This window comes from Lepisma saccharinum, chromosome 15 (genome assembly GCF_977018435.1).
Source record: "Lepisma saccharinum chromosome 15, izLepSacc3.1, whole genome shotgun sequence".
NCBI classification, from domain to species: domain Eukaryota; kingdom Metazoa; phylum Arthropoda; class Insecta; order Zygentoma; family Lepismatidae; genus Lepisma; species Lepisma saccharinum.
Genome location: NC_139243.1, coordinates 6,229,311 through 6,244,980, shown reverse-complemented (window position 1 = coordinate 6,244,980; position 15,670 = coordinate 6,229,311). Strand labels below are relative to the sequence as shown.

Genomic DNA, 15,670 nt, shown 5'->3' with positions numbered 1-15,670 from the left:
GAAATGTGAAAAACTCTTTCTCCTTGTACATTTTTAATTAGACAACAGATAACCACATGTGCCAATGATTAATCAGAATTGAATATGTATACTGTACCCCTCTTTTCAAAACTCCACACGCGCTGAAGTCCGTGATGAGTAGGTTGTAGACCAACCCCGTGGAGTCTTTGGGGTCTGGCCTAATCTGGCATGTTCCGTCGACCAGTGGGTCTACTGGCCGAGCGTCTGCAAAGATCGGCGTCCCTCTGAAACCTTCAGGCTTCCTGAGCCTAGCAGATAGCGTGTCTCTGTAGCCCTCTGGTCCTGCGTATGTACACTGCACGTCGGTCACTGAAATGAAAATGCGTCTTATAAAGCACAAGTTACAGGTTGCTACAGGAACTTGGTAATCACATAGTATTCTATATTAACTAAAAAAGCAAAGTGCAGTGTAAAAGAATATTCGAAAGAAACCTGGCTTATCTGTAGGGAGTTCCCGACCGGTTAATACAGTGCGTTCAGTTTGGCTCGGGGCCAAGATAGAGCGTGCCTGCAATGTACAGGGTGTTTCCGGGCTGATGATACAAACTATCAGGGATGATGGGGAAGGGCACATGTGTCAATTTGAGATAAGGAACCCTGATCCGGAAACGACTTAGTCGAAAGTTATAAGTGAGAATCGGTATATGAAGATGTAATACTTTTATTACCTGCACAAGTTTCACAAGCTGTTCCGTGGCCAGCTCGGTCACCTAATCTGACCCACTTGATTTCTTTTTGTGGGGCCATATGAAAAGTCTTTTGTACGAGACACCTGTCGAGACTGAAGAGGATCTCCTGGCAAGAATTCTCGCTGCCTGTGACATTGTTCGAACGACCCCAGGGTTGTTCCAACGGATACGTCAGAACTTTGTGCGACGATGTCATGCCTGCAGCGAAGCTGGAGGACGCTACTTTGAACAACTGTTGTGAATGTAGCAGGTTGTGAAACTTGTGCAGGTAATAAAAGTATTGCATCTTTATACACCAATTTTCGCTTATAACTTTCGACTAAGTCGTTTCCGGACCAGGGTTCCTTATCTGAAATTGATACATGTGCCCTTCTCCATCATCCCTGAAAGTTTGTATCATCAGCCCGGAAACACCCTGTATATTGCAGGCACGTGCTATCTCGGCCCCGAGCCAAAATGTATAACTAATGGATCTCACTTGTTACAGTGTATTCATCGTGTATATGCTAAAAGCCCTAAACCTAACAACGAGAACATTTATCGTGACGTCAGTAGACGAAGGTACTCAATACGGTGTGCGATAAGCGAAACCCATAACTAATACACTTATTTCTGTTTCCAGATACACGTGAAGAATGGCTTTGACAAAAGATCGTGTCGAATCTTACCTGTGAGTTGTTGGGGAAGGGGGAGATGACTTGACGGGGGTCATAACTCCCAATTTGACCAAGAATTAGTTACAATAAAGACCGTCAAATACAGCATAAGATGGCAAAATGTAGGACTGGCTTCTAAAAAGAAGAGATGAACTACTCTTATGAAAATTCTGGGCACATCAGTACCTTTCCTTCAAACCTCTGAGCCTGTGACAATGAGGGCACTCGATCACGGAATTTCCAGACTTCCAGAGTCGAATGCCAATAAGATCTATACTCGTCTCCATCCTAAGCAATCTCATTCAAAATGAAATTACATCAAACACAATGTGTCAACACGAGTGCCCATTCTCAACGTTGATGTTAAGCAAAGAGGTGTGAAAGCGGCTTAAAATAGTCGAAATAGAAAAAAACGAGTCCAGCGTGAGTGGGAGCATGAATACGGGTAAAGAGATAGCCTGTGGTTGATGGAAACTGAGCTGTTTGTGTAATATTGTGGTAATATTAATAGTTGTTAATTAAGTGAGTTCTGTTTATAAAGAGAGAATTTTGTGACTGGGATTGAGTTAAACCCATATACTTATTTAAGTTGAAGTTTAAAACTACGGTAAAAGGAAATATACTCATTAATGTGATTTGCGTAAGGCAGTTCTTGTTAACGTCATGGCGGATGCCATAGGTTATATGGAACTTAATAATCAAGTAGAAATTATAACGAACTTGGTAGAAGACAATGATATTGTTATAGAAGATAACATTATAGAAGAAACATCTAGAAAACAAGCTAAGAGAGTCAGATCTCCTGAAGATGATCAAGTTCCAGCAAAAGCGGTAAGGATGGACAGGTTAGATAATAGAGATAAAGTTAACAAGTTTGGAGAAGGTCGAAGAGAAAATAATGTAGACAAGTGTAAAACGTATTATGATACACATAATGGGCCATATTTAGTAATAATAACTAGTACAAAAGGTGTGCCCACTGAATTTGAAGAGGAGGAAATTAAGGAAAGTATTGAAGACCCGACAGTAATATCAGTGGAAAGAATGAAAAAGAGAATTCGAAAAGATGATGGTTCATATTATTTTGTTCCTACTAAGCTAATATCAATCACGTTCAGATCTCAAGATATGCCTAAACAGATTATAGTGGTTAGTCACATTTTCGATGTTACTCCTAAAGTTAGAAATGTGATGCAATGTAAGAAATGTTACAGATTCGCACATTCAGCAGCCATATGCAAGGATAAAGCTAAGTGTGCTAGATGTGGAAGAGAGGAACATGAAAATTGTAATGAAACTCCGAAATGTTTAAATTGCGGAGGAGAACATGTTGCTACTGATAAGTCATGTGTAAAATGGGAAATGGAAAGAGAAATCATGAGAGTTATGGCATATGGTAATTTATCCCGGCAAGATGCAAGAGAGAAAGTAATAACAGGTAATGTTCCAAGCAATTATGTTGTTCAAGGCAACTCATATGCTGATCAAATAAAAAACCATATAAACAAAAGTCAAGTAAGTGAAATTAACACAAGAAAGATTGGTGTTGTAGGAAATAGCATAACAATACAAAACAGATTTAAGCCTTAAGTGATTGGGGTGAAAGAAAATCAGATACATACTTGGAAAATGTTTCATGGAAAAGAGTTCCTCCAGAACATCATTGAGACTATTCCAAATTTGAAAATAAATATGGAAAAAATTTCAGACTAAATTCCTATTCACAAACAAAGAGTTATAATGGAAATTCTGAAGGAGAATCAAGTAAAGGTTCTCTAAAGAAATTACAAAGTAATCAAAAACAATTAAATGGCAAGTCTACAGGAACTGTAATTAAGACAAGGAATAATGAGGAAGATGTGGATAGTACAAACAGAAGCCTGCAGGAGGTGAACATCGGAATCTACAACAATGAAGAACAGAAAAAAATCGTGTACTTTCCTCACATAACATCTCAGAAGGATCTTATGTATAATTTGTTACAATTAATGGCGAAACTTATGGCGACATTAACTAAAAATTCTGAGTTATTAAGCATAAAAGAAATACTAACAGAATGCTCACAAATAAATGGCCAGGTGCAGAAAATTATTGAGGATTTGGAAATTTTTGGAGAGACACCTTAGGGTGTGGAAGAAAAAATAATGGAAAACATTCGTGGGGGTACACTGGAATGTAAGATCACTGAAAGCAAGAAAGCAAAATCTGGTGAAATTAATAGATGAATATAGACCTGAACTTTTATGTTTATCGAAAATCTCTGTGAACCCATCAAACATAAATTATTTTAAAGTAAATTATTATCACATAATTTATGAAAAGATTAAAGATGATAGTAAAGGAGTTGCAATTATGATTCATGAAAGCATTCCATTTGAACCTATATCTTTTGATTATACATTGTCTTTATACGACACATAAAAAATTGAAGTCGTAGGAATTAAAATTGCTTTTATGAATCAAAAAGTTAGTATTATATCTATATATATTCCTACAGGTGCAGAGTCACAGAAATTAACGACAAATACATTATCGCAAATGTTTCAATGCATAGAAAAGCCTTTTATTATAGCAGGGGATTTCAATTGCCATCACACAATATGGGGAGATCAGGATGAAGATAAGTTGGGGAAAGTGTTAGTAGAATGTATGGATTTGTACAACTTTACTGTAATTAATGACGGGTCTGCTACGTATATAGGAAGATTAGGTACTCGGCCAACAGCTATAGATTTAACGTTAATGTCAGATGATATATGTGGTCAATTTCAGTGGGAAACAGACAGTGATCAAAGAACTAGTGACCATTATCCATGTTTCTTTTATACTGATACTAATTCAGTGAGATCTTTCACTATTCCGCTCAGAAAATGGAAAGTTAACGAAGCTGATTGGAGTAAATATACTAAATTACTTACAATCTTATTTAAAAATTCAGATTTAAATAATATTGATAAGAGTACATATGATTATTTTGTAGATTCTCTTAGTATTGTTATGGACAGATCATGTACAAGGGCAAAAGAGGAAGTTGTAAAAAAGTATCCAATAGTACACTGGTGGAATAAAGATTGCCAAAATTTTAAAATACAGAGAATTGAAGCTACTAAAGTTTATAAAACAATACCAAATCAGGAAACTTGGATTAATTATAAGAAAGCAATAGCACAAGCCAAGAAAAGTTATATCAGTGCAAAAAGACAATCGTGGGCAAAGTATTGTGAAGACATAAATAACAAAGAGAGTATCAGTACCGTGTGGGTTAAATTTAAAACAATCCGCAAACCACATACCCCTCGATTAATACCACTCAAAGAAACATGGAAAGATGAATTTATTATGAAGGTAACATGTAATAATAAACACGAACCTGCAGATGCCCCAGATGATTTTCTCTTTCAGTTCTAAAGATAGACATTCACAAGGATTATACACCAATATCATGATCGAGGAAATAAGAGACATAATAATTAGAGCCAAGGACACAACTCCAGGAAAAGATGGAATAACATATTCGATGATTCAAAATTTACCGGAATGTGGTATAATATATCTTTGTAACATCTACAATTATATAATGAATTCAGGAAATGTACCGCAATCGTGGTACACTCAAATGATTTTACGAATATCGAAACCTGGCAAAAGTTCACATAAAGGAGAATCTTATAGACCGATAGCTTTGTCTTCAGTACTGGGGAAAATTTTTGAAAAATTAATTCTAAAGAGAATAAGTTGGCATACAGAGGCACAACAAATATTTTCAAGGCTTCAAGTTGGATTTAGGAAGGGTATGGGGTGTACAGATGCCTTGGCAATGTTATCATCAAATATTTATGATACAATGAAAAGGAAAAGTAGTCTTATTGCTGCTTTCTTAGATATTAAAGGGGCATATGATAATGTAAATATAAATAAATTATTAAACATTCTACAAAATCTGAAAATACCTTATATGCATCTAAAAATAATTTGGAATCTATTAAAAAATCGTTGTTTATATTTTTACTTTCACAATAAAGTTGAGGGTCCTAGATGGATAACAAGGGGACTTCCACAGGGAAGCCCTTTATGTCCTTTACTTTTTAATATATATTTAATGGATGTTCAAAGAATAAGTCCTGAGCCATTTGGATTTATACAATATGCAGATGATTTATGTATATATGAGAGTGTCAAGCAAGTAGATAAAGGAGTCACCAACATGGAAGCGAAAATAATAGAGATAAAGAAATTTCTTGAGAATAGGTCTATGAATATATCGTCAGAAAAATCAAAGTTGATTATATTTAGTAAAAAAGGAGCTCCGAAAAATGTGAATCAATACACAAAAAAGTTACACATTCCCATAGAAAATTCAGTAAAATATTTAGGCGTTATATTTGATACTAAATTAACATGGAAACCTCATGTAAAAATGTTAGTGAAAAAGGCAGAAGTAATTTACAATGTATTTCGTTCTATGGCTACAACAAAATGGGGAAGTCATCCTAGTACCATGATAAATTTTTACAAAAACTATTACAAACCAACAATAGAATACGGGATTATAGTCTTTAATACAGTTTCGGAACGTGTATTTCGACCTTTGGAAGTAATGCAGAGGAAAGTTCTACGAAAGTGTCTAGGACTGATGAAGAGTACTTCCAATGTTGCTGTATACATGGAAGCATGCGAATGGAACTTAAGTTATAGGAAGAGAGAAATGTCTATTAAATATCTGTTAAAAACAATGTCAGAAGTTAATCATCCGTTTAACGACATTCTATTCGACTTGGTTGAATTACATGATACAGGCAAAATTAATAACTGCGAAGATATAGGATGGGTGCAATTATATAATGAGTACTATGAGGATCATCAAAAATTATTGAAAGTAAGGAGTAAGCCCATATATACTCTAGATTTTCCCGTTTGTGAATATAGAGATATTTTTTTTCCTGAACAATATACAAAATATGATTACATGGAAAGATGGAAAGATTATTACTTTATATATACAGACGGTTCAAAATGTAGGATGTGCTGTTTATGATGTACAGAAGAAGGAATCAATTATGATACATTTACCGGAAGATTTTTCCATTTTTACAGCTGAAGCTTATGCAATTTACCAAGCACTAATTTTTACATATAAATTGCAAGTAAAAAATATATTAATATTAACGGATTCCAAAACTGTATTATATTCAATTCAGTCCAATTATGATTTATTATTTAAATGCTCCCCATACATTATAAACTGTGTAAAAACTTTACAAAATTTAAGGAGCAGGGGGAAGATAATTCATTTAACCTGGGTTAAAGCACATTGTCAAAATTTAGGAAATGATGTGGCAGATCTGTATGCAAAACAAGCTAGGGTAATTCAACCTGTTCTGGAGCTGAAAACCTGGTACACAGACCTTCTACCGAGGGTGAAGAAAAAGTTGAAGGAAAACTGGACGGAATGGTGCAAAGGTGAATTTCAAAATGCAGGCAGCTTTTATCAGAGGATAGCTAAATTCAATAGAATGAGGCCTTGGTTTACAAAAGTTCAAGGTTCACGGAATGTGATAGTATTACTAAATCGTATTAGGTCAGGACATACAACTACTAAAAGTCATTTACAAAAGATCCGGATTCTACAAAACCCAAACTGTAGATGTGGCAACAAGGAAGATATACACCATATCCTATTTGAGTGTAATAGATACACACAAGAAAGAGAGACATTCTATAAAACTCTTATAAACTGTGAAATTCCTTTTCCTCAGTGTTTGGAATCTTTGATTTGTGAACCTAACCTTACAGTTGGATATATATTGTTATCTTTTTTTAGAAAATGTGGCTTAACTATTTAGTAGAAAAAAAATTGTTCATAGTATCTTTTAATAATAATGTACTAAAAAATGTAAGTTTATGTACAGTACATATATAGATATGGGAAAAACTGCTTAGCGGTAATCCCAAGTAAAATGTAAATAAATAAGCATGAATACGCGTGTCGACCTCGTGGCGGAGTGAGATGTCACGGGTTCGAATCCACGCATGGGCGTTCTTTGGGAGTCTAACTTCATGAATTTGATATCATCCTTTAGTCTCATTTCTCCGATTAGCCAAGAGTGGCAGAAAAGCAAACACAAATAACAAAAATCAAATCAAGCACTAATATGTGTTTATATAGAAACTATAATCATAGAGAGAATGTTACGTACGGTATGTATAGTATTTTTAATAAGTGATTGCGAATGTTGTGATATCCTATAGAAACCAGAAAGAAATCTCAGAAATAATCAATCAAAAATGGTGAACTCATGTTGCCCTTAATAAAAAGTATGTATATTTCCTTGCGGAATATAAAGATTAGCTATTAAAAGTAATCTTAATCCTTTAAGAAGATGATACAACTATTTATGCCAAATGTGGTAAATTAATAATATTATAATAGTATGATCATACATTATTATAGTCAACTTTTCTTTGAGGCTCTTAATTGCAAATTAATGAATAAATTATAAGAAAAATGACATAAGAGAAAGAGAAGGGAGAAGGAAGAATATTAAAAAAAAAATGCCATACAAAAAACGAAATTTTAAAATGCGCATTAAAAGTGATCGAACTGCACAATTTATATTCCTGTCCAGATATTATTAGACTAATTAAATCAAGAAGACTTAGGTGGGCAGGCCATGTGGCACGAATGGGAGAGGAAAGAAGAGTTTACAGGATTCTTGTTGGGAAACCTGATGGTAAGCGACCTGTAGGAAGGCCAAGACGAAGATGGAGGAATAACGTTGAGATGGACCTAAAGGAAATCGGTAAGGGTGGAAAAGATTGGATTGATCTTGCCCAGAACAGGGACGGATGGAAGGTTTGTGTTGCTGCAACCATAAACCTTCGTGTTTAAGAAGGAAGTGATACTTTAAATGTAGTTGTTCTTACCACAATAAACAGTAACAGTAAAGTTAATATAAACAACGAAACTTCTGCCTACGTCACTGATGCGGGATGAAAATTTTAGCGAATAATAAAAACGATAAGCGAAAAAATAAGAACTACATACGAATACACTATATAAATCTGCCTTGCATCAAAGTGGAAGCTATATTTAAACACTATGAGACTCTATTGCCTTCACCAGTGTCTTCTAAGAATATTAAAGATCTGCCTAGTGAATTACCTCATTAATAGGGAATTGATTCTTCAAGTAAATAGAAACATTTGAAACATGGGAGCCTGGAAAGGCGGGCGAAAGAATCACGTCCCCATGGGGAATGAAGATAAACCTAAAAATATATTTCACACACGTAATTTGTGTTAATTATTATAAGGAGCAGGGTCATCACAGGAAAGCGGAAATTTAGCCCTGTTTTCGAGGGCGGTGTTTTATTTTCGGAAGCTCTCGATTAAAGAAAACAATGTACGTGCGTAATACTTCATATAATAAGGGACATATTTGAAAACTTATTTACATAACAGATACATAAGTTTGTGTTTTATTCATAATTCCCCGAATTGTCAGTAACCTTTCCTAGCTTTACTTAAAGTATGTAGTACATTTTCTTTTAATCCTTGTTATCTTGGTGCTTCAAATAGCTTACCTTCGTAGTCTTGCGCAAAGATCGTCTGTATCTGAAAATACAAGATATAGCAACATTTAGTAATTACATAAATATCAATACTTCAAATTTTAAAACTACCTATTTTGACGTCACAAAATCTGCAATACAAAACTGTTTTCTTAAGATGAAGACTTATAAAGGATATGTTGCCAGATCCTATCTGGTGACATCGTTAAAACAAACACTGCAATCTGTGTCTCAAATTCAGTAGGGTAAAACGTCTAATCTCATTTAGAATAGTTAGAACAATAGTTGATTGGGAACACCTTGTATATGAGTATGCACGGTAACAGGTGCCATTTTGAAAGTCACACATCATGTTAAACTAAAAACTTGAGCATATTTTGCTCCAATTCGTAACATCAGTACATGAATGGCAGATGTACGTACTACTTTGTTTTTTGTTTCCATTTTATGAAGATAATATTGTGTTGTAAATTGTTTTTCATGTACTTAAAATATAAAGGGCGATCCCTTTGAGATGTCAGAAAAGTAAACCGTTACATATAAGAGGTTATTGTACGTATCACGGAGCAGTTTGTTGTAAGAAGAAAGGATGTAAGATGCGTGTGTGTGGAGGTTTACGGATTTCAGCCGCGTGGAGGCGCTAGCGTGCATGTACGTAACACTCGAAAATTCCGCACACCATACGACATACTGTGCGGGTATGCACTGTTGCGGCGTGACCAACATATTTATCTGCCATGCACGTATGTAACGGTTTAATTTTCTGACATTTCAAACGAATCACCCTGTATATCGCACATGACAACATGGTAGTTGTAATTCTCTGATGTAAAAACAAATATCATAGCCGTAGCTACGGGGGAACCAGGGGGACGCTAGATCCGGGGGCCGAACGAGCAAAAATAAGAAATTGGAAACTAAATGTCGCAGCACCCTGTGAAAGTATTGGCGAACAATTAATTTATTGTCATTTGCAAAGAAATAAACCTAAAAATTTTCTTGCATTTGATGATGTGATAGGTATGGTACCCTAGGATTACTAAAAAGTATGTGCAGGGACGTGTTGATGAAGGTATATGTTATTCATTATATATTGTAAATTACTCAAGAGAGCAGAGAAATAAATGAAGCTGATCCTTTGTCTTACAAACTTTCCCACACTTAAACAACAAATCTTTTGTTGTAAAGCAGCTCACTTGAGGCTAAATGTATAGCAAATTTGCGATGGAAGCCGTACGGGAGATGTTTATGGCATATTGATATTAAAAGAATACGTGTGAATTAGGAGAACAACATTTGTACTCGACTAAGCGGGGGAAGAAGAAGAGACAGAACTCGATGGAGGGGGGACGCCAAAATCTAATTTCTCAACGGTCATAATAGAATTCTGTAAAGGTTATGGTACTGACATCTATCGCCATTTTTACAAAGCTTTATTCCATATTTTAATGCAGTGTTCGAATTAACGGGGTGGGGGTATGCCAGGAATTCCCCTCCAAAATTATCCCCGGCAAAATAAAATTATTTATATCCCTGTCATGGGGAAAATGGAATTGAAAGGATATAGTATACCATTTGATAAATATGTAAAGAACACAACTGGAAAATCATTGGTGTCAAGTGGCGTCGATTAAGGGGGGCGAGGGAAACCAGTTGCCCCCCCAACTTTTTGCTGCTTTGCCCCCGAACTATGCTAAAACTTATGTATGAATGTATGAAGGGAAAGTAAACTGTCTTTGCCCCCCTCGTTATGGCACCTTGCCCCCCCCCCCCGGATTTCGAACCCAATCGCCGCCACTGTTCGTGTCTATTAATGATCCAGTCATCGAAGATTTTTCCTGTCAAAAAGTGTGCAGCCTTGTGGACTAAATAACACACAGAGAACTAAATGCATCATATAGATTGATGCACCATAATGCATCGATTGATGCACTAAAGTGTTTTTTTGTAGTTTCTTCAAAGAATCAGATTCACATTTGATGCATTTGGGTGCATTTTTTGTATGTCGTGAAAGAAACACCAAAGTGCATCAGTTGATTCAAGTGAGGATTTATTTCAGTCTTGATGCACTTCAATGCATCAGTTGATGCACCTTGATGCACCTTCCTGCATCTTTTTGGATGATGCACTTAAACGTTTGGTCTGAGCTACAGACTGTATGTAGCTCAGACGAAACGTATCAGCTGATGCATTAAAGTGCATCTCGACTGAAATAAATCCTCACTTGAATCAACTGATGCACTTTGGCGTTTCTTTCACGAAATACAAAAATGCACCAAAATGCATCAAATGTGAATATAATTCTTTGAAGAAGCTACAAAACACAATTTAGTGCATCAATCGATGGATTCTGGTGCATCAATCGATATGATGCATTTAGTTCTCTGTGTGTATATTCTTGTTAGTCTGGCCCACTGCAGAAATATTGTAGTGACGTGTGAGCCTAAAGCTAGACTTGCCATACGTCCGGGATTAGCCCGGACAGTCCTGTTTTTTTAGTGATGTCCGGGATTGGAAAATGTCCAGGGTTTTGAGAATCTGAACATGAAAGTAGCTACCGGTACTGGATATTCACGACCAGAATTTAAAACAAACAAGCAATTTCTGAAAAAAGTCATGTCTAGTGAAAAGTACAACTGAGTCAACTAACAGATAATGCTACCTAGAACAGAGAGGTTTCCTAAACATCAGAAAATATATTATTCAATTAAACATTTAAAAATTAATTGATTGATTTTAGAAAATAATGTTAATATTTTTCTTCTACAATTTATAGTTTAATGTTCCAATAAAATATTAAGGCTTTTAAGTCATTTCAATTTATTTTTGTAAAAAAAAATGAAATTCAGCAGTAACGAGTTGATCGGCAATATGTCCTGGGTTGGACCCAAAAAAATATGGTAAGCCTACCTAAAGCTGATTATTTCGTATAAATGCACAGTTTCCCATTACACGCTAAGCAAAAAGTACTAGTGGGGTAACGGCCCCCGTGGCGGAGTGATTCGCACATCGCGCTACGACGCCAGGGGTCCAGGGTTCGAATCCTGGCTTGGGCATGGGTGTTTGTGAGTGTCCATTCATAAATTTAATCATATCATCACTCATCTCCATCTTCGCAAATTAACCAAAAGTAACACAAAAGCGATGTAAAATAAATCAGATCAATCAACTAGCGGGGTAAAATTATGCTGGTACAACACCATTGTTCTAGGACTGCAACACGGGGATTAGGTGTATGTTCAGTGGGATTCATGAGTTTTACCGTCCAAATTGTCCACCACTATGTTCGTGCACTATATTTGACCGAATAAGAGCTTCAAGAATTAAAAGGAAAAACTCAAAACAAGCTGTTGACAACTTCTGCTCCAGCATACATAAAAATCCATCGCTTAAAAACACATAGGATGTAAAATTATAACACCATTAAGCTTTGTTTCCATGGTATGAAAAACTCAATATCCTGACCAAGGCAGAAATTTATTTTAAAACATAAACTAAATGTAACGTTTCAACCTTCTAGCAAGGTCTTCTTCAGACTCTGCACCAACTACAAATGTACAGTGGGATCCATGAGTATTACCGTGCAATTTGTCCATGACTATTTACATTAATTTTTCTCTTACATACTATGTGTTTTTAAGTGATGGATTTTTATGTATGCTGGAGCAGAAGTTGTCAACAGCTTGTTTTGAGTTTTCTTTTAATTCTTGACGCTCTTATTGGGTCAAATAAAGTGCACGAACATGACGATGGACAATTTGCACGGTAATACTCATGGATCCGACTGTACATGCTTTATAATAAAATAAATCTCTGCCTTGGTCAGCATATTGAGTTTTTCATAGGATGTAAGAGAAAAATTCATGAAAATAGTCATGGACAATTTGCACGGTAATTCTCATGGATCCCACTGTACACGAGCAGCTAACTTGTAAAGACAAATAAACACGTGACTAGTCATAACCAGAATAATTATATTTACCACCATATCTGCTAAAACGTAAGCAATTCTTGTATTCATAGACCTAGCCACTAATAGTAGTAACGGGGGGGGGGTCACTAATGTCTGCCCCGGGGCCACCACGATTCTCGTTACGTCTCTGGGCATAGTGCTGATATTTTACATATATTAGTGTTTGCAAGAAACATAGTTTAGATGGACGTTAATTTTGAACTTGTCAATAGAAATTCGATCAAGTTTTCAATGTTGCTAGTTCAAAAGTTCTTTTTGTGTATGTGTTCGGGTTTTCTTAGAATTAAATATACTAAGCGGTTCTAAATTACGTGTAAATGTTATCATAAGATTTTATGACCTAGGCAAGGCAACAGTTTAGTTTACTGACTCATACACAAATTTGCATATAAAAAAAACCTGCCTCCAATCACGAATACACCACTCAGTGGGCAACCCCAAAGCAAAAAGCTTATTTCGCACAGTGAGTTTTTATGTACCGTGTTCTAATTTGTGGACAGGAAGTAAATTAATTTGGTAAATTGCACATGTTTTTTTGAATGGCACACACAGACTATAACACTAAGGAAGCAGCAAGCGACGAGAAAAGATGTTAAAATTGTAACTCAACCGCCCGAGTGCGTACAGCATTCATTCCCAGAATGCAACTGGTTTCCGTTCTACGTGAAACAACAGTTCGTGAGAATACTTTCCGTTCCTGAAAATCCCCATAAAATTGTTCCTTTGTTAAGTCCCGAAGTAATAACCTTCTGACCCTTTTCCTATCCACGGTCCAACGAAATGAAGTCAGCCTATCGGCCGTGATCTGAGGTGAGGTTGAGTGTCTCTCTGTAAAAGTGTTATAATCAGTTCCGCTCGACACGCAGTGCATTATGGGCTTATGTTTCCTCTTCAGAAAACAATGATCCTATTGATACGCATGACTTTCTCGATTTATTGATGCGCTGCTGTGCCTTCTAGCAAATTTACCGTTTCGTCTTTGGAATCGCCTTTCTTTTATTTTCTTGCTGATCATTCTTGCACGCTCTGTGACTTCCGATTGCCCCGCCTTCTTTAAAAGTTTATTGAACGTTCAAGAGGGGTCTGTTAGTGTGAATTTCTGTCCCGAAGTTCACAATTTAATATTCTCAAAGGATACATATTATGCTGGTATCAAAGGAAATTGAGAAAAAGTTCGAATGCATTTCAGTGAATATATCGTTTGACTGTCTAAGGCAACTGGATTGATATTTTTCAATATTTTCAGCCTCGTTTTGTCATTCACTTTCTCCTTTCTCTCTCTCTCTCTCTCTCTCTCTCTCTCTCTCTCTCTCTCTCTCTCTCTCTCTCTCTCTCTCTGTCAATCTCCCTAGCTATATTCACTTTCTTTATTCACCTCTGTCATTGTGTGTCTCTGTTTTACTCCGGCTTCTCATGTATTCTGTCTATACGTATTTCTTTTTCCCTCTCCTTTTCTATCTGAATTCGTGACAGTCTCTCCTTAAAAAAAGTTGATTTGAAAAATGTGTATATTGAATTCACTAACTAATGTAACCAATTAATTATATAACAAATGTTTACTCTTATTATTTACACAGTAGTATATATTGTATTATCATTCATTTTCTCATTTTTCTCTTGTAGTTTATCTCTTGATACTTGAATTTGCTGGGGGTGGTTTCCCATATGTTGTCTGAAACTTTCTCTGGACTGAAACACAAGATTTTAACTCTGCAAACCACAGAACACACTGTGCCTTTTCCTGGATGGACGCCATCTTAAGTCACATGATCACGTGATTACCAGTGCAAGCGTCACTGAGCAGTGTGACCAGAACCAAACTTTAAACGTCCACCCTTCTCACCCAAAAAATGTGTATTGTTAAACGCAACAGCTAAAAAGTTATAGAGTTTTAGTTTTTTGCAGGACTTTATGGACTCCCTGTATTGTAAATAATAAATAGTAAGGAAAAATAAAATGGCGGGGGAACCGTTTAAATTCAGCGAAACTGATGTCCTGGTTTATTTAAAGGTACCAGAACAATAAGCGCATACCCTCGAATGTATGCGGGTGGAGGAGAGCTCACTCCCCCCATTTTTTCTTAATTTTTTAAAAACATCTCTTTCCTTGTCCTCAAAGTTTCTACTTCCGTTTCTGTCATTGAATCAATTGCTATTTGTTCCGGTCTGTCTTCGTATTTTTTTTTTATTTCTCTTAGCTTGCGCTGTTTTTCTGTCTCTTTAAATTAATAGTGACCATTACAATAAATGATGATTAGATGAAATTGATGAAGGAACAGGCAGGGACTTAAACCAGGAAATGTTTTTTTTTCATTTATTAGTTGTCGCTGTGTCTATTGTTCGATACCAGGTGAATATACATAGTGGTTCGGATTCTACTTTAAACTGAAGGTCCAGTCTCTATTAGCCTATCTGTTCATAAAAGTGGACTTAAAATTCGCCGTATCTATTTTTACCTTTGCTTTTATTTACTTTCCACTAATAAACAAAAATAAATATACATCAACAACAAATACAGGGTGGGGCACGGGAACCGGACGAATTTGAAAAAGTCACTACAAAGTTAATTTTTGCTGGAGAAAAGATATTTACAGAAATATATAGTGAAGATCATAGTATTTTATGATATACATACAAATGTTCTGGTACTAGTACTTACTAGCAGTTACTATCAGTTTTGTTTCTGTTGGATTACCACCAGCGAGCGAACTTTGCACAGGGAATGCTTACACGGTGTGAGGAGAATGAAGACATGGTGTTG

At 35.9% G+C, this 15,670-nt stretch overlaps 1 protein-coding gene across 1 annotated transcript in view; it reads right to left on the bottom strand.

The window, feature by feature from the left end:
• LOC145999545 (uncharacterized) overlaps positions 1-15,670 on the bottom strand; it is an 88,172-nt gene that overhangs the window by 36,382 nt on the left and 36,120 nt on the right. Inside the window, exons 2-3 of the mRNA XM_083136542.1 lie at positions 8,950-8,980; positions 98-330 (exon numbers count right to left, since the gene is read on the bottom strand). Coding sequence (XP_082992668.1) covers positions 98-330; positions 8,950-8,980 — 264 coding nt within the window. The remainder of the gene's footprint in view (positions 1-97; positions 331-8,949; positions 8,981-15,670) is intronic.